The sequence below is a fragment of the Rhincodon typus genome, chromosome 18, assembly GCF_021869965.1.
Source record: "Rhincodon typus isolate 14 chromosome 18, sRhiTyp1.1, whole genome shotgun sequence".
NCBI lineage: Eukaryota > Metazoa > Chordata > Chondrichthyes > Orectolobiformes > Rhincodontidae > Rhincodon > Rhincodon typus.
Genome location: NC_063349.1, coordinates 15356749 through 15384647, shown reverse-complemented (window position 1 = coordinate 15384647; position 27899 = coordinate 15356749). Strand labels below are relative to the sequence as shown.

Sequence of the window (27899 nt, the reverse complement as noted above, 5' to 3'; positions counted from 1 at the left end):
TACTATATTTCCTGCCAGCCGCGATTCCGACTTATCTGGCTCAACCATTCTTAAAGCACTGAAGTGCTGGCCATGGCACACGTGCATGGTATCAGAAGACTATACACACGCAGCTTCTGGAGGTTAGTACATATGCAGCTGGAAGGGGCGCCTGATGGAAGCAGGAACCGTCTTCTATAATTGACACAGAGCCTCCGAAAGAGATCAGAAACACAGACACAACATCGAAGTTCAGGGAAATCGATGCTGCTTCCTGGAGATTTTGAGGCACACTTTTCACCTTGTTGTGGCACACACACACTGGTTGGAAACCATGGCTCTCAACCTTCTCCCACTGACACTTCACCCAGTCAGTCCACCTCATTCCCAAGTCGTCTGGGGTTGGAAACAATGTTGAAAACCCACCTTAACACTCTAGAAACTCTTGCCTGTCTTTGCATATTCCTATTATCAAGGTCTATCTTAAGATAATTAAGAGTTCCCTGTTATAAAACTACCATGGACTTTCTGCACCTAATTTCCATGTAAAATTGTTCCTCTGGGCTGAACCTTACTCTTTTTTGGCCTAGTGCCAGGTGTGTCAAGTTTTATTTTGAAGAATTTCCAATGTACTACTTCCAGCTTAAATCATTATTCAGCCAATATCCCAGGATTCTCCCACATCCCTTGCACCCATTGTGCTCCCAGACAAGCAGAGGTGCCCAGCACAGTTCCTGACATTGGCCCCAGACATAGTGGACAGGGGGAACTGGCTCTCCATCATGTGTGCGGGTACCTGGAGTTCCTGCACAATGGGGTGGAGCAGGGGCAGGACTTTGTATTTCCCCTGAGACCAGCACACAAGATCATGCCAACCTGGTCAGATGTTGCCACCTGGATTACAGCAGTCTTAGCTATCTGGAGGAATGCACAGCAATATTCAATGACGTTCTTCACAAAGTGCCACCATCTTCCCTGCTACCCCTCTCTCACTCTACCTCTGCTACCTCACCAACTTCCCGCAGAGACTCAGAATACACCGTCACTGCTACCTGCAACATCTTTTCTCACCCACAGTCACCCATCTCAACCCCTGACACCACTGACCCTGCATGCCCTCTGTGCTGCCTACTCACTCCCTCGGGTCACCTTCCACCTGCACAGCAACATTTGTGCCGTGCAATTTCCTTTCCTTTAACACCCATCTCTCTGTCATTCCAGGAGGAAAGCTGTGCCTAATAAGGCAGATAAAGAGTCAAGATGGGTGGTGGGCTGTCTGACATTCAACTCCTCACCCCTTACATGGACAACATCCCAACTCTGACCATCCTGAGTAACTGACGGACACCCTGTCCAAGCTCCTGGGCTGGTATCAGTGGCTACCCTGGACTTACTCTTCCGGGACCACCTCTATGAAGACCATGTCCCTTGGCTTGACCAAGGTCTGCTGACAACCATGAAAAGCTTCTTACCTTTACGTCCGTACTAAATGGCAAAGCAAGTCAGGAGTACAGTTTGTCCAGACTGAGGAGGCAAAGTGTAAAAAAGGCGAGGCATTACGAGGCAGAAATATTTGGAGCATCCAGGTAGGGTGGAAGTGCACGAGTGCTATGACAGCGAGCTGTAACCTGCTCAAGTCTATGAGCTGGGTGATGTCCCTGAGCACACAGTGTCCTTGCTGCAGCGTTGCAGCGTTACAGCGACAGGCGCTGGTACAGCACTGAAGTGCAGAAGTGTCCTGCAAGTCCGTAGATGTGCCATGAAGGTCCTTAGAGGTTCAACATATCCGATGGTCTGTATGCGTGTGGCTGGTGACAGAGTGCTGAGAGACATTGGTGCCCATTGTCCAACCTGGAAACTTCTCTGAGCAAGTGGTGAGCTGATTTCATCAGGTCTCAGCTGATTTCCATGTTGATTTTCCTCCAGTTTGATCGGCAATTTTGGCACAATAGAAATCTGAATATTAAAATGCGGATATCTGCGCTATCAGCAAGATATGTAACAAGTAACTGTCCTCCTTAATTAGCAACTCGCTGCTGCCTGGTAAAAGACTTCGCATGCCACTTGTCAAAAAGCCTAAAATATGAAGCATATTGCGCCCGATACCTAGATGAGCCTCACCGGACTTCTCATCTGATTCTACTATAATCTCACTGCAGCGGACATCCCTCAGACCCCAACAAGATTTTACCTCTAATTCTTTCCCACTAATTAGCAGCTTATAGTCTCTGACAATAAAATCATTGGAGTTCTCTTGTTCCTTAGCATTAAGCAAATAGTTTCTGCTCTCAACCTGAAGGTTGATGGGTTTCCCTTCCCTCCATCTGAATGGCTACCACAGATACACACTACCTTACAGTCATTTAATGCCCTAACAAGCGCCAATGACTGGAAATGCCACTCCTCACATGAGACGAGGTACCAGAGATGTTAGGCAACCAGATTAGCCAGCAGGTGCCTAGTCTCAGAGTGGCAGATTTAGCCCCAAGAGTGTTGAGGTGTCTTAGGGGAGGTGCCTGGGGCCAGAGGTATTAGACAAAGGGCTTAATGAGTAGCAAACGAGAGGAGGGAGCACTCATTGGCTGAGTCAGGAGGACCAGGGTGGCAGAGGGGTGGAAGGGAGACTGGGGGGAACACATGCCCTTTAGGAAAGGAAAGCTGCCATCCTTGTCTGATCCAGCCTACATAGGATTGTAGAGCTATGGCAACCTTTAACCACCCATTGAAATGCCCAAGCAAGCCATTCAGTTCAAGGGTATCAGTGATACCGAATGTTATGAAAGAAAAAGAGTGCTCTCTAATATTACCTCCCAGTCCCCACATTCCTGCTAGATTATTCTGAACCCACCCTATTAGCACTAGCTAAGAGTTCTGAAGGAAATTGCTCCCAGCTCTGTTTAAATGCAGTCCATCCATCCTGCGCAGGTCTATTCTCCCTCAGAGCCGGTCCCGATATCCCACGAATCCAAAGCCCTTTCTTGCACCAGTGTTAGGGCCAGGCACTCATCTGCTCTATCCTCCTCTTTTTACTTTCACTTGTGCATGCTACTGGTGGCAATCCGGAGATTATGTCTTTTGAGGCCCAGTTAACGAGTTTGCTAGCCAGCTCCCAAATTCTGACTGCCTGCCCACACCTCCTTCTGCCAATGTCCTTGGTATAAATGTAGACTTTGACTCATGGATGTTCACCCTCCCTTCTCAAGTTGCTGTGCAGCCAGTGACACCCCTGGTTCTGGCACTAGGATCTCAACACACCATCTTGGTTCACATTTGCAGACACAGAAATGCATGTCTATTCCCCTAACAATTGAACCTCCTCTCACTGTTTCTATTCCTTCCAGTCTTTGTGTCTCCCTGTACAGCTAAGTGACCTGTGGTGCCAGGGAAGTCTTGACTGAAAATTAAGTGCTGCCGTGGGGAGTGTAAGGCCCTGAAGTTCAATAGTGTGCGCAGAGAAGTTGTTGGCTTTTTTCTAAGAAAAATCCATAATCTTGGCATTAACATCCTTCAAGGTGCAATATTTAAATATTTAATAGTTGCATGAAGTGTGGAGAAATTTCTAAAAAAAAACCTCTTTCCAATAAAGTTTTAGGCTTTTAAGCAGATATTAGCCCACATAATGTAGACCATTTATAGCAAAGGGCTAACTATAATTTTCAACATTCCTGAATGTTTAATATTTAATATATTTAATATGAAGCATATTCCAGTTGATGGTGTTCTAAAAAGATTTTAATTGGAAGGATTTCACTGAAGACATTCTTTTTGTGATCAAGTTGAGCGTCTTCTCTCTTCCTCCATCCCGCCTTCCTAACACCATGGGATTAAAGGTTATACAATTTCATTGCATATATATAAGGATAATATTAATTTATAAAGTAAACTCTAGGCTCCATAAACTGTCAACAAATTAGAATGCGTGCTGCTGAAGCAGGAATAAATTGAGACACCACTCTCCTGTAAAACCTCCTTTAATTTTATTTATAATACATTTCTGTATGGACACAGCAATGTGGAATGTCCAAGGCATTATTGAAAATGTAACATAAGAGTTGCAAGAGTTAATATCTAGGACTGTAGGTAGCAGTCTTAATAGAATTCATGACAGAGACTTGAAGAAAGCATGGCTATAGCAAAGACATTATGTAAAGCTGTAAAAAGATTCTTAAAAGTAATAAACCAGTTAATGTTTGAACATCCCAATGACTCAGTAGCCTCTCCAAAGCTGGAGTAAACAACATAAATATGGTGCAAATTTTGATGAACACCAAATACTGTAAATTGAAGATGATTAACAGACCAAACTGGAAAAAGTGGTCCCAAAACTGTGGAACTCAGGAAAGATATGTGAAGGACTCTAAACGATGCTCCATAGAGCAAATGGAGACAATGAATGACTTCGAAAGTTGATTTTTGACGTTCAAGACTTCATCACATAAGCGAGGTGGTCTGTGAAGAACATCCCAACCTAGCAATCGCAAGTTTGATTCGAAGAACCAAGCAAAGATTATGGATCTGGGGAGCAACATTTTAAAAAAAGGGTAAAAATAAATTTTCATGGTTGGCAGGCAGCATTGAGAAAACTGATTTTTGAGCACAAGTGGCTTAAAATAAAAACCCATGCGGTCTGGGCCCAAGGTCTATATTTGGGTGCTGAGAAGAAAAACAAACCCAAATTGAGCGGCTACAAATACTTGAGGTTCTGGGGTAAGGGAATGCCAAACTTCAAATAACTTAAAGCAAAGTAGTTTTCAATGATTTTGCATTCGAAGAAATAAACCTCAAACAGCAGAGAGATTCTGCGAAAGACAGTGACTGCAATGAAATTCAGTACAAGACTGAGAAATGCAGGTTAGCTTCCAATACAGGAAGGAAAATTTAAAACAGCAAGTAAATTACTTAAGAACTCTGGATCCTAAATTGAGACTGCTGGAGAACTGGGTGCTATGGAGGAAAGCATTCGTGTGGTACAAAATTCCTCCAGGATTGGACAGTAAGTCTGAAGCTAACAGGTCAACAGGTTAATTCATAGGAACAGACAATGTTATTGCAAGACAGCATTAATGAGACATCAGATAAATTTGAAGTAGTCTGAAAAGCCTTGCATCATGATTAAAGGTGAGGAGCATCAAGATTCTGAAATGAGCCAAAAATCAACCAAAAAAAGTGTACTGTAAATGTTTGTATTAATGACCTCTTCACAAGCCAGTTGGGAAGATGCATTTATGGAGATAGAGCAGAGCTATTTGAGACTCAAGTCTCGTCAGTATTCCTGAGGAATCCCTATCAGACCTAGTACAATCTAAATGAAGATCTTACCTTAAGAGGAAGCAAGACAGCTGGTGAAAGAAGCAAAGATATGTAAACAGAACAGAATAATACTGAGATAAAGAAAAGTCCTGGCTAGGGAAACATTCAGTGACCAAACTGTTCCTTAAGCGCAGGAACATAAAAGAAACTTCAGAAAAGAAATTACAAATGTGAGGGAACCTGCAAGACACCATAAAATCCTGCCACCTCTGTGACACCAAGAGGTGCAAATTGTGTCCTGCAAACATTGCAACATGTTTTATTTGTAGAAGCATTGGCCATTTGTGAAGGTGCCTCCAAAGTAAAACTGAAACCTTTACCAGTTCCAAAGAAAAAGTCTTCAGACAAAGCTATTAATGAATCTGATAAATCTCCACCCGAACAGAAACAAAAATATTTCCTTGGTGAGATTAATGACCCCAATTAGGCAGTCTTGAATGCAAGTATATCTACTAATGGATGTATCACAAACTTCAAACTTCATACGCGAGCAAATGCAATGGTTTTATCAGATTAGGAACTGTGCTTTCATTGCATTGCTCAGTGTTAACAGAAACCCAGTTAGGAATTGAACTAAAACTCAAGGAAGGAGTGACAAATAACTTCACAGCACAAGAGAAAGCAGTTACTGGCCCAGATATTCCAATAGCCCTCGGTCTTGGAGCAGTGAAGACTGAAGTTGCATGTTAGGACCATGTAGGATGCCAGTGGTGTTGACTGTGTGGGAACTACCCAGTAAATTGAAGGTCAAATTGGCAATTCTCCTGCATCTAGAACTGTCCAGAAGACACCATTAATGTTGTAGAATTCAGGGTTTTCTGACTTACTTAAGCTTAATGGTTATTTAGCAAAGGGTAGAGGATAGTAATCTAACCTAACTCCTGGTTAAAGGTCAAACAGAACACCCAACTCACCAATGACTCTCTAATTGCTACTAGCCCTTTGACGTGGTCCCCACCCAGCTCATGTGACTGACATCCAACTCCCACCCCATTGAGGCCCTGGTGGAGTCACCATCTTGCCTGGCCTGACTGTCAGGAGTGATACGATCCTACCAACCTGGTGTCTGCAGGAGCAGACACTTCTGTGCTCAACGTCTCCCTGCTTTCTCTTCATGGGCAAAATCAGGATAGGCCAGACTCAGAAAAGTTGCCAACAGATGAGTAGATAATTTTAAAGATGACTCCTGTCAATCACTCATCCCTAGAGGATCCTTTATTGAGAGGCCATTAATTAATCCCGTGTCATTACACAGTATCAGGTCTAAAGTAGCTTCTTCTCTGGTTAATTCAGTATATTGTTTCAAGAAACCAACCAAATCTACTCAACGAGCTCCTCTTCATGACCTCTGTTGCCAATTTGATTTGTCCAATTTTACAGACCTCCATTATTTCTTTATTTTATTCTGTTTTATTCTAACTACTGTTGGGTGAACTATAGATTCCTCAGTGAGGTCTTTCCATTACTGTTTTTTCCCCAAACTTTCACTGAAACTGATTTGGCACCTTGACCTGGGCCAAAATAATTTCTCACTACTACACTGATCTCATCCTGCCCCATTGCACCCTTAATTCAAAAATGCATCATTTTTTAAAAAAAAAGGATGTGGAAGCGTTGGGAAAGGTGCAGAGGAGATTTCCCAGGATGTTGCCTGGAATGGAGGGAAGGTCTTACGAGGAAAGGTTGAGAGCACCAGGACTTTTCTCTTTAGAACGAAGAAGGATGAAAGGTGACTTAATGGAGGTGCACAAAATGATTAGAGGTATAGATAGAGTGGACAGCCAGAGACTCTTTCCTAGGGTAGAAGTAGCTATTACGAGAAGGCATAGTTTTAAAGTGAGTGAAGGTAGATATAGGGGAGATATCAGAGGTAGGTTCTTTTCTCAGAGAGTGGTCGGGGCGTGGATGCATTGCCAGGGAGGGTAGTGGAGTCGGCCTCACGAGGGGCATTTAAGCGGCTATTAGATAGGCATATGGATTATAGTATAAGGTAGGGCTGGAGGTTAGATAGACCTTAGGTTGAGGGTAAAAGTTCGGCACAACATCGTGGGCCGAAGGGCCTGTACTGTTCTATGTTCTATGTTAAAAGACAAAAGAATCGCAGATGTAAATTCAGTTGGTGGGTTGCAAAAATTCTGTGTAAGACCGAAGGAATGCAAGTGTCAAAGAAAAGTCAAACAGAGCAACATAAGATAATGAAGGGGCTGAATAACTTGATCTAGCCCCACCCCCACAGCAAACTCTGCAGAGAACCAACTCCATTTTTGTGTTTTCCCCTTCCAAGAATACACAAAAAAAAGTTAAAAGAAAGCTTCAAAACCATTCTGTTTTGTTATTAGGCTGCTGTGAATTGGAGTGTGCCTGGTGTGTTGTGGAGTTTGCAGGTAGAGAACAGCAGGTAAATGAGAAAACCTCTTAAGAGTGCTGCAAACCAGTTAAGAAAAATAAGGACAGAAGAACTTCAAGCAGCCTGCAAATTAATCACTGCAAAAACGGATGGTTCTGCTGCCAATGTCAATGCTACCTAAGCAATCCAATAAGGCTGAAATATGATCTTATTCACTTTTCACGAACAATTGAGATTGATCAGAATACATTTTTTGTTACATTAATCGGTGTGAGTGTGGGTGTGGGTGTATTTTCCTTGCATATATAGTGATTAATAATTCACTTTTGTTAATCCAAGAAAGTGTATTTAAATAGGCTTTGTTCAAAACAAAATGAGAGATCTGAGAAAGATCCCTACAATGGGAGGAATCCTTTTCAAATTAATCTTGTTGCAACCAACCACAGGGGTTGGTGAATCAAGGGAAACCAGTTCACCCCTTCTCATCCAGGAGCTCAACAGATGAGGTATTCCATCTGGAATCATAATGATTGGGCAAAAGTCACCAAGGGTTTGCTCATAGCAGGTGACCTTATTTACTGGTGCCCTTCTAGGTTTGTTCATTCCTTTTCACATTCTGATTATTGTTGTCCTACAGTTACCAGACAGAAATCTCTCATTTCCTTTTAACTCCCAAAATTTCCTCTCACCTGACCTACCACTTACCCCGCTGACCACTCTCTCCACTTGTTCCGACTATTTGAGGCCCTATCTACATCTCTAGTTATTCAATTCAACAAGATACTCATAACAGTAAGCTTCAAATCAAGCCCATCCCAATGGAATAGCTCCCTCTTTCCTCAGTAATAGTCAGTGCTTCATAAACTGAAGCCCACTTCTCCCACACCGATCCTTCAGCTATGTATTAATCTGTCTGATGTTAGCATCCTGATGCCAATTCCTTCATGTTTCGGACAACTCTGCTATATAATTCAGTCCCTGGCTGTTTCTCCCTCCTCATCATAATATCATTCTTCATTCTATCCATATTGTTGGCACTTGCATAAATCACAATTATTGAATCTTTTCCTCTTTCGTTTCAAGTCCTTCTTCAGCCCGAAGAAGTGTCCTTAGTATTGGCACTGGGCAGGATAGTTTCAAGAGTTTACCCATCCTCTGTACTGCCCTCAACCACTACTTTTCACTCTTTGAAGGACTTTCTAAGGCACACACTGTGGTAAATTTGCTCAGCTTTCTTGCAGTTCTTGTTCTTGTCCATTTAGAATACAGGAATCTCCTACCTACTTGTACCAGACCAAGGACTGAGCCACCTCCAAAGTTACTTTCTGAATCTCCAAATCTTCTTCAGTTATAGCTGTGCTGTCTTGACCCTGCCCATAGAAAATATTTGATCTACTTAGCCTCAGGAATGCTTGCATTCTGGAATAAAACTTCCAATAAATCTACTTGTCAATGTGCACCATTTGGTGATGGGGTAAATGATAAATGTGTGGTGCCAATCAAGCAGGCTGCTTTGTCCTGGACGGTGTCGACTTCTTGAGTGTTGTTGGAGGTGCACCAATCAAGGCAATTTCCTCTCACCTGACCTACTACTTACCCCGCTGACCACTCTCTCCACTTGTTCCGACTATTTGAGGCCCTAGTTATTCAATTCAACAAGATACTCATAACAGTAAGCTTCAAATCAAGCCCATCCCAATGGAATAGCTCCCTCTTTCCTCAGTAATAGTCTGACTTGTGCCTTGTAGATCGTGGACAGGCTTTGGGGAGTCAAGAGTGAGTCAGTCATTGTCTGGCATTGGTGTGGTGTGAATATTACTTGCCGCTTATCAGCTCAAGCCTGGATGTTGTCCTGGGCTTGCTGCACATAAGCCAGAACTTCTCCATGTGTGAAAACACAGTGAACGTACTCTGTCAGTGGGTGTTGGGACCCTGAGGTAGTCCCAGAATATGTACGTGCACTGCAGTTGTCCTGGCATTCAAATTCTGATGCACTGATTTCTGTTGCTGGAACCCTCCATGAATGTCTCTCACACCGATCTCCGCATTAGTGACTTGGCTGGATGCATGCTACTTACCTACATACTTACTGGAAAAATATTTTAACTCAGTGATTAATAGTGCAATACAACCCACCACCACAACTGTGCCTCAAGCCTATATCTACCGCAAAACACCCTGCCCTACACCCAAAGCACTCCAAGTACCCACACAACAAACACACTACCTTGAACAGCTACCCACAACACTGCACTCCCACCATCCCCAACCTGATCACTCACATCCTAAACTACACTCCAAACCAACAATCCCACATCCCTGAACCCCCCCTACACAAACCGTCACACTCTCAATTTCACTACGCACCCCCTCAACCCAACGACTCCAAGCTGATGACCCAGCCCTCTACACCCTCAACTAACATCCAAGACTTCACTACTCACCCCCCAGCTGATATCCCAAAACCCAGAACTGACCACCCACCTCCCTCTCACTATTCTTCAACCAGATCACCCACTCCTATTACATTTCCTCTCCATGTCCTCCTCCTATAAAAACTAACAGGCATTATGATGGGGAAGGCACTGAATCTAGTATGACATAACCCAGAGAAGGCCTTGGGGCCCATAGAAATTTAACTGAATACATTACCCATGCAGGTGGGGCCAGGCTGCAGTGACCCCTATAGTCAACAAGTGCACAGTGTCACTCTTGATCCAAAGAACTGGCTCATTAGTTTTTCAAAGTTTGAAATGCCAATCTTTTTTAGTTTTTTTATCTTGTTAATAACTTCATATAACATTTAAACCTTATTATATACTTTAATACAACACCCTACAGTCCTAATTCAACACAGTTTATTGATTTAAAGAAAACATATCAAGCAGCACCTCTTATTCCCGCCTCGCCAAATTCCCTTGCACATCCAGGTGTAATCAACACTCCGGTGAAACTGCTCTCCACTATTCAGGATGTTTAAATCAGGAACATTACAGTGAGGGAGAAGGAAAAGAAATTAGTCACAGTCTCTTGCGAGAAAGTGATGCCAAATAGGCCAAACCTAAGATTTAAGGGCCGGGATAAGCACAACAAAGCAATCCATTTTCACGTGGTTGAAACTCAATGGAAAAGGACGTGGGCAATAGAGTTTATAACTTAAGCACTTACCACAGCCAGATGTTAACACTGGATTCCAACTGTATTCTCCAACGATTATCCAATATTGTGTGTTTGAAAGATACTCTATCAATTAATTTTAGGCAAAAGCTGCAACTTGTGGAACTAATGTTAATTGGTACAAGATGGGGGAAATCAGAGTGATGGTTATTCTGAAGAATTAGTAATTAAACAACAAAATAAAATAAAGAAGCCTTAAAGGTGGACTTTGTGATTGGTACTTATGTGAAAGGGAAAATCCAAAGTCAGCCTCGAGTGTAAAATTTTTTTGTCAGCAACGTGATAGAAAAAAAAGCAACAATTTTTCAAATTGCTTCTACTTCACATAACGAGGAGTCGTCAAAATGCAGCCTCAGAAACAGGGCAGTAAAAATGACAAATCATCATGCTAAGTTGCAAACAGCTCAAAGAACAATGTTAGGATGGTTGTTTGCTCTGTTAACAAGGTAGGCCAGGCCCAAAAGTGAACTGTACATTAAGTAATGATGCAACAATATTTGACGGGAACCATTTAGTTCATTCTGAGATCTCAAGAAAACGCAAGGTTGAGAGCAAGTTATTGGAAGCTAAGCAACAAACAGGTTTAAAGCTGAGATTGCAGACATTTCAGGGTAGATAGTCCTCACACTCCTCTGTTAGGTCAGAGTTTCTTCACAGAATGATAAAAAACAGCAGTATGTTTTATGATGGGCAATAATGAATTTCTTCTCAACCCAGTTGGTGCAAGAATTACAGCAGCCAAGCAGAAATCAAGTAAAAATTCTTCAAAGGTAATGGTAAGCTCCAATGGAAATTACTGAAATGGAACTGCACACAAATAAATCCAAGCCGCTTGTCGCACGTTAACATGATAAATGCTATTCCCAGAAAGAAAAAGAACCAAAATAAAACTGTAATTAAATTAGTATGTTATAATAGCTTGCACAAATCCTGAAAGCATCCAATTGTGAGCAAACAGGTGTTAGATTTGAAATTGTAGAAGTTCTGAGGAAAGTCCAGTCATCTGCTTTTGACTTTCAAAATCAGCAACATTGCTGAGTCCCCTACCATCAATATTTAGGGAATCATTGTTCACAAGCTAAACTGAACTGGCCACATCTACATGATGGTTACACGAATAAGGCAGAGGCTGGGTATCATATGAGACACATCCTGACCTCTTAAAGCTTCACCAGCTATGAGAGGAATTTGATGGGATATTCGATGAGGACAGCCCTATGAATTTTTATCACCATCCAATGCAAATCAGTTAATTGGATCAGTGCCAGTTTCTAGACTGTCTAGTATTGGCACCCAGTTTACAGTATGTACAGCCAACAAAACCAGCAACATTACTGAAGATTAACCAATTCCCCTGAAACCTCAATGAAGACAGACTTGAGATAAAAAGTTGCAGGATCAACAGCACCTTGGAGTCATCCCCCACAGCTGGGTGAAATTTTGGGAAAATCAGATGAACTATAACAACTCTAGGAGAAATCCCACCATAATCTTCTCGATGTTATCAGTATAGACAATACACAGAGGCTTGCCAGAGTTGGCGTCTTCAAGAACAAAGTTCAGAAAGAGAAGAAACAGTTCTCTTGTTAGATTGGATATTCTTTTCAATAGATCTACTTGAAGAAACATGGCCAAACAGGGTGCATGTTGGCCATTGCAGAAAGACTCAAATTATGAGTCATTATAGAATCATCTGGGTAAGCCAGACCTGAAAGGAGGTAACACTGACTTACTTCCTAGAACTTCAGCACCCATGCCATACTTCATTAACCAACATACATCTCAATGTTTCCAGTTTATAATGAACAGCATTTGCCCATAAACTAAAATTCATATGTACTTCATTTAATATCACAACACCAAGTACAAGGATTTCAAACTGAAGAAATAAAAGAAACTGAAACAACTGCAGATGCTGTAAATCAGGAACAAAAACACAAGTTGCTGGAAAAGCTCAGCAGGTCTGGCAGCATCTGTGAAGAAAAAAAAAATGTCAGCCATCGTTTGAGCCAGGACCTGAAACGACGACTGATTTTTTTCTTCACAGATACTGCCAGACCTGCTGAGCTTTTCCAGCAACTCGTGTTTTGATTTCAAACAGAAGGCTTTACTAAATACTTCACATGGACTTGTGATCCTTGATTTGAATCTGAAGTGTTGATCTTCCATCTCCTTGAATCCTTACACAAGGTGCAGTCAAACTGGTTGTAAAATGTGAGAAATGACATCTTCTGCAGATTTATCAAAGGCTCATGATGAAATGTTCATACTTAGGTGATCTCTAGGGTCTGTGTATGAATGGGCTGTGCAGACTGTAACCCGATGGGCATGATTTTCCCAACATTCTCATCATCGCTCATATTGTTCAGAGGCTAGGAAGATTCTGGCCAACAAGTCTGCACGACCTAAGTATGTATTACTTCAACTTGAAGACTAGCAGTGAAGATCCAATCAAGAATTATTTGGTCACATTTATGTTAAAGCCTTTGTGATGCTCTTCAGTGCATATGAAGATGTCCAGTTTCACAAGCTCAAGCTGCAGTTTTTTGAAAATGTTGAAGGCAAGAAACGGGAATCTCACCGCTTGGGAAAGAAAGTCTGTTGTCGCTTATTTGGCTTCACAACATTCTGCACAACAAGAAACCCCTTGTGATTTCAATTCCACAGAGCATAGTAAAATGTAAAACCTGCTACTTTGTTGCTCCCCTGAACAGTATTGCTCTGGTTAGGAAGGCAGTGAACATGACAAGATACTGGGAGTGTCCAACTGCAGGGAGAGTGCACGAAGAAACATTTTAAGAGATGCCTGAAATCCAGAACTAATTCAATAAAATAATTTTTACAGGTTGCAAACAACACGCATCAGGATCAAAAGGGAATCCTGAGGCTGGATCCTTGTTAACATCTATGACAAAAGTAGGCCAAGCAGAGAGACTTCCATCAATGACCAGGATGATAAAATGGTAGAAATCTAACTAATTTTGCTATAATAATCCTGGGGCTGGAGATAATAAAGAGAGGTGGTTATTGTAAAAATCCATGATACATCTTGTCATCTGGCATCCCAGCCTATGGAGCAATGGCACTCTCTTTCATACTGCTCACACAAGTTTCAATTTCAAGTAACACTTTAGAGCTCAAATGGACAAAGCTACTGGAACAGTTCTGTAGTTGAAACCAATGCATCCCAATTATCAAAACTATTTTTACATAAACAACACAAGTATCAAAGCATAACATCAATACTTGGGAGTGATATCAGTGTTGTTTTTATTTCATAGTGTAATGGTGAAAGCTGCAAGTTAATTTGTGATCACTTTATTGAATTTCACACGGTGACAATGACGATGCATCCATGCTAACAGCAGAGCCCTGGGAGAATATAGTTTCATGCAAAGACTTTATTTGTTGCGGCTTCTGAACAGTGGATGACAAAAAAGTCCAAATGTCAAACTTTAGGATAGGACAACTGCTAAGTCAGGAAGCTAAGTACTGCAAATGCAAAATGAAAAATAACTACTCGATTGACAAGGACATAATAAAATTTGCAACAGACAAGGTTTTGGCTGACCAACTGCTAACTGATTGCTTGACATCACAATATATAGTGTTGTATGATAAACCTCATTGCATTATACTTTAAATTTTGAGAACAGAAGTTTTGTTTATAAATCACCACAATACGAATACTGCAGCCATTAACTACCTGACTCTTAAGGTTTACGTCCTTCTGTCAGTCAAGCAGATGTATCAATAAGCCTCAAGGATCAATTTAATACAACTGAATGTTTCGAGCACCACAGACATGTGAAATTGTGATTTTAGAAAAGGTCACAAATTGGACTAATTTTTCATCCCAACAAAACAAAAGCACAAAATAAAATTTGACAATTATCTTGGCATCCAAAATATTGACAGCATGTTCAAAGCTTTCCAGCTACCCACTCCTCTTTCATGTAATTTTCCATTTCGTGTTTGGGTGGATTTGAAGGGGAAATAACAGTTATTAGATCGAGTTGCTTAAAAGCCCAGTAATTAGCATTTTTTGGTGGCGGGGGGAGGCACAACAGGAAACAGGAAAACAAATAAGTCCCATTTGTTAAATAGGGTGGAGATGAGAAACCTTTTAATTTGTGACCTTACCACAAAGATGAAATATATATATATAAAAAAAAACAGACAAGCGTTAGCACAACAAAGGAAGTGGAAGAAAAGGTTTACCCATGTGCAGCCGCCGTTTCACCCGCTTGTCCACATCAACTACTGACGTGGCATTGTACTCAGAGCTCTCAATTGCAGCCTCATCCTTCTCTAAAACACAAGTAAGGGGACAAACAGGGAGCAGTTGATTAACCAGGAGCCCAATCTTTCTGCCGCCTATGACAGCTGCTTGGCATTGACTAACCAAACAAAACAAAAAGATCAAGAAGTAAGCCATGAAGCACTAAATCCTTGTTAGAGTGTTAATCCTGCTTGGAGTCGGATGAAAATCTAAAATGAAAAAATAAAAGAGGGAAAAAAAGGTAGAACCTTAAAACTACTGCAAAAGAAAACTACAAGATTCTTTTCCAAAGAATTGCACAGAAACTAAGCATTATCATAAGATTTGAAACGGCAACATAGAAAATAGGAAATGAATGGGGAAAAAGTTAACATTAGCAATTCCAATGCAAGAATGTCTTGGGAAAAAAAAAGGAGATAAAAGAGTTCATGATTTTTGAAGACTAATATTGGTCATCAAGAGAATCTTACAGATAGAGACAGATCGCAAGGACCCGGTGATGGATGGATAGATAATGGGAAGATAATAATCTTCCACATTAACAAAAAGTAGAAAAAGTGTGTGTGTTGGATGGAGGTGGCAGGGAGGGTTCCAGTCTGCATGCAAACAGGTAAACATTAATCGGGGCAGTGCTGGTTGCCTGCTTGTCTATGGAACACATCACAACTGGCTAAACAGTCAGGACTAGAAACAATGTTCCAAGGAGTGGCCTCGGTAAGAATTGACGTGCAGTCAATAGGAGTCAGTACATGAAAATGTTAGCAACACAGCCATTAAGGTTAGTGTTTTGCTTATATGCAAGGGTCAGAGAGGTGGGGGGTGGGGAGAAAGAGAGAGGAGGGGGGATGGAGTGGAGAAATGGAGAAAGAAACTGATGCATATTAGAATATTAATTAGAACTGGATTAAATTTGTTAGTTACATTAGCGAAAATGAAACAGAATAATTCAAAGGCAGGAGAGGAAGGAGTGAAAAAGTTAAAACAGGGTTCCTCCCAGACATTCAGTAGGAGGAACAGACAGCTTAAGAAGGGTTGTATGAATGATACGCAATAAATAAGAGGATCATAAGAAATTGTAACCAAAGTTTCTAGTGTTTACACATGCAGCAAATGCAATCAGAACAGAAGGAAGGCAAATAATAAACAGGCTAGTTTTTTTATTAAAAAAAATCAGAAGGCTGCAGTTTAAGGGTGACTTTGCAGAGCATTTGCAATCTTTCAGTGATGTCACAATTCCACATCACTTCAGATGGCAAGCATTAATGAATTAGATGAGTTCGGAAAAGTGTTTCAGTGGCACCACTATAAGGTTTAACAAGGTTGCGATTTTTTTTGTTCAATATATATAGAAACCAGTTTCTCCATGGGATCAGGCTGCAATAGAGGCTTTATTTTGTGGTTCTTTTCTTTAAAGTAATTTTTTTTTGTTTAAAAGAGTCACTTATATATCAAAATCAACAATGCTCAGACAAGACAGGCAATCAGGAACCATCACCAGAAAGCAGAGGAAATAAAGGTTTGCCTAAAGGAGGAACTAAATATAGAGAAGTTGGCACAGGCAGTTAAAGTAACATGGATCATATGACCAAGAAACAGGAATCTTCAAGACCATCAACCTTAGCTGACTTAAGTGTTATCTTAGAAAACACATAAAAGATCTGAAGCTTTTGTGAAAAACAAAATGGACTAGGACAAGTCAACACACAAAATATGTTGTATTTTACCAACATCTGATTAAAATACAACATCTTTTCTCTGTGAAACAAAAACAATTTGAAATGTAACATTCTAAACATATTTATACAGCAGACATACATAATAACATAATCAGAAAAGGCACCAAATAATTACAAGGCTAATACACTCGCATTATGATATGCAGCAGAGCTCAAATGATGTCCTTAGGCCAATTTGATACAAGCAGCTAAGTGAGACAGATGACACATATCTTCTATAAAATATATATAATGAAATAAAACTTACCTTTGTTGAGTTTCAAGGTACTCTATTTAGTTTGATGACTGTAACATTTCCCTTAATAGAACAAGTCTTTGTTGCGTTCTATGTGTTGGTAAACATATTGCATACTTTGATTCTGAGCAATATTCTTAGAGGGATATACTCCATAGTCACTGAAACATGGTCCTTATGAGTTCAGCATATTGCGTGTTAGGAGGTGCATGCAATGGTTAATGTTCCAAAAAGCATATCATAAGATTTAACATTCAAAATTTTAGGATTTAGGCTATCAGTACAGCTAAGATTATTAGAAAGGAACCAAGGTCTAATGGCAAACACTGATTTTACAGGTTTGACAGATTTCACCAGAGTCTTAATGGTCTTAGAGTGCAAACCAAAACATGACATTGGTAACATCTGGTTAATATGTTAGACATAATAGGGCATTTAAAGTGCTGTTAATAGAATTCAGCATAAAGCAGAAAACGATCTTACCTTGCAAAACGTTTTGTGAATCTAATCCACAATCCGGTTTCATTTATGGTTTTCATAGATTCCAGCCCTCCCCCCCCCCCCCCCAACCTGCAACCACCCACCGCCCCCCCCGCCACAAACAAAACCAACACTATTCCATTGCTGCGGTTAGACCTTGCTAATCCACCAGTTTTGAAAAAAATTCAGTCTAACTGTGAGTCTTATTTGAAAATATTGTGAGCTTTTTGGCCACAAGTAATTTGGTTTGGTTTTGGTAGTTTGTAATTTTGATGACCTAATAATCATGGATAACAGATAATATTACTAACTGCATCTGGAAAGAATTGGGAGCAAGGTCTGGTGCATGTAGAAAACTTAGGAATATGGAAACCCCAACATAAATTCTTGGCGCACACAATTAAGTCCTGGGACAATCATTCAGTTGGGATAGTGGAAGCAAGATTCTGGAACCATTCAAGAGATTGTTAGGGGTTGTGGTGAGGAAAGTAGTTTACTACAGAAGTTTAAAATAGACTACATTTCACTGTGAACTCTCTCAATAAAATTATTCTCACCACAGGACTTCCGCAAATTGTAACAATAATAGGCAGACCATTTATAAAATGCTGATATATACTTCAGAAATTTAAGAGTGATATGGGTGTTTTGATGATTTTGTCTCTGGCTTACTTTCAAAGATTTTCAAGTCAAATCAGATCTGTAATTAAAAATTGTTATTCTTCACAATAATCCATGGTTTGCTAATATTGCAATCTAGCTGCCTTATATTTGCAGAAACATATTACTACTAGTTATATTTAGCAATACATTTAAATCAGCTACTTTCAAATAACTAAACATCAAAATAAAACATGACTGAGAAATATTTTGTTATGCATTTTTAAAAGTTAGAAATTATGTATCTTGCAAATGTCCCAGAGCCCTTAAAGCAATTAAACCTCTAACTTGGGTTAAATATCATTCATTAATTACCCAATTCAAATACAAAATTAAATTGGCTTGTTTGTAAAAAGACAAGCCTGTATTCAATTGACATGGCATTCTCAGAAATAATCTTGCAAGACAATTTGGTAGGGATATTTTTTTTTAAACTAGACACCAAAGCCTTGAAATTACTGTTGGCAATAACTGGACTGCATTTATTGCAGTTAGAGTGGTGAGGCATCAGTGAAGTCAAATCTGGCAGAAACTTCAATATTTATATGCATTTAAACATGAAAACCGTGAGACTGCTACCAGAGATGCAGGAATCTTCCAGTGTGGTTACAGATCTTACCAACAGGCTCAGCCTTGAAATTACTGCCCCTCTAGGTCAAAAAACTAAATTTTCAAATGTGGGGTCTTCAGTTATCAAAAGAAAACAAAGCTTTCAGATTTAATAAAATTTTGAAAGTTTCTGACTTTATTTCTTCCTCAATTGCAGCTATACTTCCCAAATGTTACTTGATTTTCTCTACAATATTTAATTGTAATTTATATTTTCTACCTTATATTTCAGAGTGCAGTCACAGAATGTCTCAGTGGGGAATCTACAATGTGGTAGGTTAAAGGGCTTCATTACTGAATGTTCTGCTCATAGAGCTCCTGCCAAAAGGTACAGTGCCAGTCAAGATGCCTGGCAAGTGTAAATCTCCTCTGATGAGGCCACAAAAGTCTGTGGGCGGCTGGTAGCAAGATGAACAGCAAAAGCTTGTTCCACTGCTGAAAGCCAAATCACATTCCTCTTATTTTAAGGAAGGCAATGCCTCAAGTAAAACGTAGACAAATAAATGTCAAACCAATGCATTAAGGGTCTACTGCTAAAATAGGATCATCTGCAGTATTTCCAGCCGTGGATGTTTCCTTTCCCACCCAAGATAAAGCATGTTAAACTCTGCTTCTATTTCACAATTACACTTTAGAATTATTGGTCATCACCAGATGAAAAGCAAAGCGTGGGTACAGAACTTTCCTGAGGCTTGACAATTTCCATTGACATCATAAACTACTCTCAGTCTGACTGCATAATGTGAGAACCTAATATTTGCACAAGTGAAATCTCATCCAGAACAAAATATCTATCAACATTGGTGACGGTCACGCAGGCAATCATCATCTTAGGGGTCAAAATGACCAAGTCTGAAGTGAAGATAGATAACAAGGCGCAGAGCTGGATGAACACAGCAGGCCAAGCAGCATCAGAGGAGCAGGAAGGCTGACGTTTCGGGCCTAGACCCTTCTTCAGAAATCCTTCAGAAATCTTCAGAAGTCTTCAGAAATGAAGACTTTTTTTGGCAAGCTTGTTCTAAGAAGATACTTTATCCATCAATTCTCTGGAACAAAATGCTCTTTTGAGCAAATATCCAACTCAAGTCCATTGTTTACTGAGTTATTTCCCTTTGTCTTTAGGGACTTCTTGTTGTGTCTGCAGAAAGAGATCAATGAAATTCCTTCTCGCCGTGCAGAATTTGTGGGAGTAAATTCCTAACTGGCTCAGCTCATGAACAAGGATGGTCATTAATCTGCTCAGGCTCTGATAACTCCTCAGCTAGGTGGGACTTTCATAAAATAAGACAACATGACAAATCTTTCACGTTCAGGTAACTTAAATGATATTACTACTCTGCTGTCTGTCTGTCCTGCCTTCACAATCTGACACTAAATATACCTGAAACAAGTAGGTCTTAAAGAATTTTGATGGGGTAAGTGATTTCAAGTCACTGAATATCAATACGCATATAGGACGGTTTTGACTTTTATGCACAGCTGACCCTACTCCAAGCATTAAAAAAAATTTAAAGAAGGCATAGCAAAGTCAATCAAGGTACACTTTAAGTGCTGCATATTATATCTACAGCCAGACTAAGTTCATGCAAAAGTGAAAATGAACTGCTATGTCCTTGCCTGTCCATTGTTCAGAAGTAAAATATTTGATAATCGAAATGCAAAACATTAGAGATAGATTTAATCTTTCCAAATTGAGGACATCCCAAATCACTTTACAACTAATGACATATCTTTTAACTTCTGAGAATGCTGTGATGTAGGAAACACAGCAGGTTAATAGGGGCTTGTAAGGTCCCATGGCAACATTGAAGATGACAATATCAACTGATTTAAATGTATAAGCACTGAAAATGCTTAAAATGCTCAGCAGGTCTGGCAACCTCTATCCCGAGTGCTTCTGTAATTGGATTTTTTATTTTAAGATTTCCAGCATTTGCAACATTTTGCATCCATTTCTCATGTTCCTTGTTGGGCAGGACACTGAGGTGGCTGTATTATCCTTCTTCAAATTGGCTATGAAATGTTTAGTTTCTACTCAAGGAGGCAGACAGGACTTAATTAAACACCATCCAAAAAAAAAGCACTTCTGACATGCAACATATTCTCTTGCACTGAAACACAAGCCAACTTTATGAACCTAGTGTCTGGAGTGGAACTTGAACCCGCTTAGAGATTAGAACTAAAGGTTAAAATTTTAGGTGAGACCCTTCCTTCATTTCAGAAGGAACGAGTCTGTCAAGTGAGGACTTGTCTCAGTAATGAAGCACTTTACATTGGCGTGGAGCAGGGAGAAACTAGTTATGTACCTTTTTACTGGCTAGATTACTACATTCAAGTAACTTATAACAGCAAGATTAAAGCACAGAAATATGAAACAAAAAGTGCTAATCTACATTTGATGCAGAACCCTTCAGTTCAAGTTAATTAACATTTACTCCAAGAAGAAAATTGAATCATGGTCAGATACAAACGTACCAGCTAGCTTGCAAGGAATCCATATTCTAAGCTTACGAGAAATCTCAGTTCACAAGAATTCCAACATGCCTTGATTTTAAACTTACTTTAAACTCCAGGTTCATACATTATAGTTACATGAATGAGAATTTTTCAAAAGATGTGGTATAATTCAAAATGATCTCAGATCCTTAACTGTCGTATTGTGCAATGTGAAACAGTTCCAACATGAGAGCTACTTGAGGAGTTGGAACACTATTGGCCAATTATTTGCAGTCTTCACAAAATCTCTCACCCATGGAACAAAGAATCAAAATTCCATGACTTGTTACATTTGTTCATGTAGCTGATGCAAGAAACCTCACTCCTATAGCATTTAAGCAGTGGACCAAGTCCTTGCACTGTTCAGGTGCTGTACAACTTTTCTATCGGTCCGAATGTTAAAACATGTACTGGGTCTTCACTTACCTATGCATGTTTTTCCATCTGAATGCAGAGCGTATTTCTGATGACAGCCACACACAGGTCCATTATCCGCATCGTCACAGGTATGCTGACAGCCCCCATTTCCATAGTTACAGGTTACTGTTACACAGAAAGTGTAGGAAGGCAAAGATTTAAACATGGGTGCTTGATTATTTAGCTCACTTCACAGCTCTGTACTCCCATACTCCCAGTTATATTATACTGCCATCGAAAGAGAGTCATGTTATCATTCATTCATTTGATGTTAATTTGATTTTTGATTGTTGACTAAACCATTCTATTTGGTCAGTTGAATAAGCTAAAGAACTGTTGTTGACTATTGCGAATGGTACATTGTGTTTACATGCCTGATTATTAATAATTACAGGGTTTTTTTTCCAATTTGATGTGGTAGGGTGACAGAGAATTGGGATGTCATGTGGAGCTTAAGGTTGCTAATACTTCTAGAACATCCCAGGGCTATCACCTTCTTCCCAGCTAATCTTAAGCACAGTAGCACAGGGAATATGAATTTATGCTTTAAGTTCTCATATATGCTTGGCTCTTGATACAAATTCATTACGCACCTTAACAATTAATGCCTCCACAAAACCATCAGATGTAAAAGGAGAAAATTAATTTTGATCAATTTAGATAAACAACATTAGAATTTTAACTTAAACTTTTAGGAATATATGCATATACAGAACATTGGCAGGTCTAGTCCAAACTGGACAGAAAGCAATCCTGCTGCACATCTTGTGACACAAAGCTCTTATGTTAAATTGGTACGGTTGCTGATGGAACTTGGATTAATTTTCCTCGCTTTAGAAATAGTTCAAACCTCTATTTCGAGTACTAAGATTTTCAATAAGGATGAGCATTCTGTAAAAAGAGAAGTAATGCTTCATCTTGAAAGCCACTACAATTTGTTGGGTACAGCAGCATTGATGAATCAGAGTGGAGGAAGCAGCAAAGACAAGAGTGGAGGGAGCACTGGCTAATAAATCAGACTTCAGAGGGAAATTGTTCTAAAAGGGTTCATGTTGAAGATTGCAAGAAGCTGCACCCAATACATTGATATTCTAAGACTTGGGGGGAAAGGCTGAATAGCTGTGGTCCTGGAAGGAGACAGACCAACCATTCACTTCTCCTAATTGTCTCTGTAGCAATGTCTATCATACCAGTGCAACTTGTATCTGATTACAATCATGCAATAAATCACACCTTGTTCAAGACAACAAACCTTTTCTTATCAGGATCCCTTGTGGCTCTCCCCTACCGCACTTGACACAGAAGGCTCACAGATTCTAACTTAAAAGCAGTAAAGTGACAGCAAATTTGCCTTATCATGACCAGGAGTCCAACTAGCTCATATAACATGTTGCTAGTGATGAGCCCTTCTCTCAATAGAAGAATGTGCAAAGTTGTGTATAGAACTTAAAACAGAAACACAAGGTGGGATGTCACAAAGAGTTGAATTTTACCAGGGCATGGTTTGGTACAATCGCTTTCCCCATTACAAGAGTCAGTTCTACACTGCAATAACATGCTGCTGGTGGTCTAAACAAGTTGAGAATGAGACTTCCATCCCTCTGTAGCTATATTAAGAATATAAAGGGTGGCTAGGGAGAGATTAGGTCCCCTTAAAAATCAGCATGGCTGTCAATGTGTGGAGCCACAAGTTGGGGGAGATTCTTAATGAACATTTCTCCTCTGTTTACTGAGGAGAGAATCATGGATGCTAAGGAAATAAGGGAAACAAGTGGGGATGCTTTGGAATGCATGCATACTATTAGAGAGGAGGTGTTTGCAGCCTTAGATCGCGTTAAGGTGGATAAACCCCGGGCCTGATCAAGTCCATCCTTGGACTTTGTGGGAGGCAAGGGAAGAAATTGCAGAGACCCTTTCATTGGGTCTTTAGCCACTGGTGAAGTTCTGGAAGACTGGAGGGTGGCTAATGTTGTTCCATTGTTTAACAAAGGTAGCAAGGACAAACCAGGGAACTACAACCGTAATTTTTCTGAGGGCTGCTGCAAAGATTTTATTTTAATGTACAATACAGGAAATATTATAAGTTCCTGTCTGTTATAGTTTTCACAGTAAGCCTTGAACCGCAAGCCCATTTTACAAACCTAAAATGAGCTAATATACATTCCAGGTAACTATGTTAACTTTCTTTTTGAAGGCTTTCTTTTTTGAAAGAACAAAGGAAATACTTCATTAAGCCAGGCAGACTAAGAAGTCTAAATAAAAACCAAAAGAACTGCGGATGCTGTATATCAGGAACAAAAACAAAGTTGCTGGAAAAGCTCAGCAGGTCTGGCAACATCTGTGATGGAGAGAAGAGTTAACGTTTCGGGTCCGGTGACCCTTCCTCAGAACTAAGACTAAGAGGTAAGTGGTATGTCTGTCTTCACTGCAAGGGGGTTGGAGTACAAAAGTTAAGAAGTCTTGCTGCAGCTGACTGGGGCTTTGGTGATATCACACCTAAAATTATGTGCCAGTTGGGTCTCTGCAACTTAGGAATTTTAGATTATAACAGTGCAACAAAGGCTCACTTGATTGATTCCTGGGAAGAGGTGTTTGTCCTATAACGACTGCCTGGTGTCCAGAAGAATGAGGGGTGATCTAGTTGAAAAATGCAAAATTCTGTGTGAGGGTAGATACTGAGTTGGCTAGAACTAGGGGCTATAGCCTTAAGGTAAGGGGATGGCTGGCTTGCACTGGGTAGCAGAAATATCTTTGCTTAAATGGCTGTAAATTTTTCAGTTTCTTCACGCTAGAGGGCTATTAATGCTCAGTTATTAATATATTTAACACAGATCAACAGATATGTTTCTCCAAGGGAATCAAGGAATATGGAAATCAAGTGACTAAGTTGAGTTGAAATTAAGGCTCAGCCATGATCTTTTCAAACAGTGAAGTAGGTCTAAGGGACCATAAAACCTACTCCCACTCTAAACCCATCTTCTTTGCGTCCTGCTTTAATTTCTAAGAATGCTGAGCTGGACAAATTCAAAATGTCAACAGGGACATGACAATCAGCTTCAGGTTGGAAGTGGGAAAAGTCAGCCACCATTCTGGTTTTCGGAAAGGATTTAACAGCACCTCCGCCAGTGGATTTTCAGGCATGGGGGAGCCATAAAGTTCCCTGGGTGGTCTTCCCACGACCACCTGTCTGCAGTATTATAGTGGGAAGGGGAATCTTTAGGCCGGCCCATTCACCATTGTCTCAATCGGTCCCTAACTAAATGACCACTTAAGGGTTGCTTCCTGCTTTGTCCCTATTTCAAAAGTGGTGGAGGAAGTTGTAGGAAAAGTGGAAACATGGCAAGTGATCCTGCTTGAGCCTCAGGCAGGGCAAGGTGGTGGAGGTGCTTCCCTCTCCAGGTCAGGTATTACCTGCTGCTACAGGTGCTGCCTCCCCTGCCTTCACCTCTCCTGGAAGACCCACACAACCCTCTCCCCTCTTCACTAAGCCTCCACTCCCAATGCTGCCATGAGATGATACAAACTTACCAGGTCCTAGACTCTGGGACTTAGAGCTTGCTGGAAGCCCTGCTCCTGGCATTGCTGGCACTATAGAGCAGCTGGACGGTCAGATTGACTGGCAGCTCTCTGAAGCAGACCTTCTTCATGAGGAAATCCCATCTCCAGTTGTTTACAACACCTTGCAGCACTAAGCGGGTGGGGATAGCCAATGTCAGCAGAGATACATTCCCGACTCTGGCTGGCAGAGCAAGAAACCCCACAATCCAGAAAATCCTGCCCCAATTGCTTTCCTAGACTTGTTTCACATTCATGACGATTAGAATATTAAGGTCAGCCCAAACTCTATGGCCCCTTTGGTTGAATAGCTGGCCATGATGCTCTGCATAATGCACCGCTCAAGGAATAAATTTACTGGGATGGCGGTGGAGCCCTTAGAAGCCGGTTTGTTCTGGATTCAATACCGTCACTGCATCTAGCTGATCTAACTTTGCAGCTAATAGAATTTGCCACGAGGTTGATTGGCTCCGCCAAATTCTTAGGAGTTGGTGAGCAGAGGCTGTTGATCAACAGATGTCAATGGTCCAGGATTTGGCATGCTCCCATTTCACTACGGTGATAACAGTACAAGGGTGTGATGTGACTTGGCAAAATTGAAGCTGCCCATGAAATGGCAGTGCTTCAGTCGAATTCCTGCTAAACCAGGAGGAAGTGAGGAATGGTAAAAACTTGCAGCACAGGAGCAGGCCATTCAGCCTGCCATGCCTGTGCTGGCTCCATGAAAGAATAGTCATGTACTATTCGACACCTTCAATTTTTTTTTTGTATCTCAGTTGCAACAATCAAGTTAACCACCTTTTAAAATGATTTATGGAATTAACTGTCCTTTCAGATTTAGTTTTCTAATCTCAGTGAAAACATTCTCCTTACCATGCCTCTTCATCCTTTGCAAATGATTTTCAATCCATGGTTAGCGACCCATGTCAGACAGAATAGTGTTTCTCAATTAAAAGCTTTTATCAAGGTAACATATTAGTAAAACCTCCCCGTGACTTTTGCTACGGCATTTACATTAACTCCATTTTCACACAAAGAAAGACTGCATTAGCTGCATTTGTTTTGATTGGAAAATAAAACAAATAAAGTTCCAAAAAGGCAAAGAAGTTGAAACAATGGCGATTTTTAAAAAAAATTTACACCCACTTTAGTCCCTCACAAGAAGAGCAGATATACAGATGAGATCCTGGAGTATAGCAGGTTCCTCTATTGTTTCCATTCTTTCAGGACATGTGAGGAACTACAATGCACAAGACTGAAAAGTTGAAGTGCAAAAACAGATTTACAGTTTATGAGAAACATTCGGAAAATGCAAAGAGAAATGCATGCATTGAGAGAGAGAAGGCGAGGTATTCCTCAGCATCCACAGCTACCTACATGTGCAGTCCCTCTGGTTTTTGGCGAGCTCAAATCCAGGTCTGCATTCACAAGCCACCCCACCCTTCGGCGCCTCTCGGCAGATGTGTGCACATCCATGATCTTTGTTCATACAGTTCATGCCCTCTGTAAACAAAGCACAGTACAGGAGGAGAAGATAAAACAGTTAGATTATAAATTCGACATATGCAAACTGCCAGTTGTTCCTATTGATCTGTGTTTCTTGAATGATTGTGTCTGTTGGCCGCATAGGCAGACCAGAAAAGCCTACTGTCCACCCACCATTCTTACCCTACCTACTTTCACTTGCTACAGGGGGAAGAAAAATGAAATTAATTGGAAGATTGATGTCTCAGTACAAGCAGTACCAATGTGGTGATTTCTGGTTCTTAATTGGAGAGACTCAGGCTCTGTGTTCAGTCAATTCCTGTTCTGTTTTCAGCCTCACTTCGCTCGCACTAGTAATTACTAATGCCTCATACGGTCTGTCACAGAAGGGGTAGGATTGAGGGTTCTGCTTGGTTTAGTTTTATAGCCTTGGCTCTGGTGCTGCGCATTAGTGATTTTCAATTTGGACTGTCCTGAAAGATACTTGCGATTTCTCAGGAGTGTGCAGACCAAGCTTTGAGAAGCACAGCTCTTGCTCAAGTCTTTTACTGATACTTAGTGAACAAGTTGGGTTGCACTATAATATCTTGCAGCCGGTGAGTGATATTGGGTACAGCCATAATTATTCAGGAAGCAAAACTGTAAACCATACATTTCCTTATACTTTTTTTTCCTCAAGCTGGTTATGCTCACGACTCTTTTGCCAAGGTGGGCATACAATTTGACCCAAGACACTTGATAATGCTCCCTTCTGCATTTACTTAGAGATACAGGGCAACACAGCCTCAACATCCTTGTTTGTTTCTGCAATGCTCCCTACAAAGATTCGAACAGCATCCTCCTGTATGAGCAGCTCAGATTGGCTGTTCAATATTATTAACAATTAAACCTTCACCATATATACAGTGACTCCCCTTGATCAATTGGTCCAGCATATAGTTAATATTATCTCTGCGAGAACTCAAGTGCAGCTTTTCCTTTCTGTATCATTTTTATGAGCTGGTTAATTTATTCCTATAAAACTCGTGTATTATTTTGACCAACAAAAGCAACAGGAAAATGGGAAGCAGAGAAGGACAGATGTACAGCAGAGCAAATGACCACAATCCTGAATTTAAAGAAAAAAACTGT

At 40.6% G+C, this 27899-nt stretch overlaps 1 protein-coding gene across 2 annotated transcripts in view; it reads right to left on the bottom strand.

Annotated features, from left to right (window-relative positions):
• The window catches only part of scube1 (signal peptide, CUB domain, EGF-like 1), a 130659-nt gene extending 103878 nt beyond the window's left edge, over window positions 1-26781 (bottom strand). The window contains exons 1-3 of one of the 2 annotated variants that reach the window (XM_048607679.1): window positions 26661-26781; window positions 21738-21854; window positions 15035-15124 (exon numbers count right to left, since the gene is read on the bottom strand). In XM_048607679.1, coding sequence (XP_048463636.1) covers window positions 15035-15124; window positions 21738-21854; window positions 26661-26781 — 328 coding nt within the window. The remainder of the gene's footprint in view (window positions 1-15034; window positions 15125-21737; window positions 21855-26660) is intronic. The other variant, XM_048607680.1, reaches the window with a different exon arrangement.
• Between the last annotated feature and the right edge of the window lie 1118 nt (window positions 26782-27899).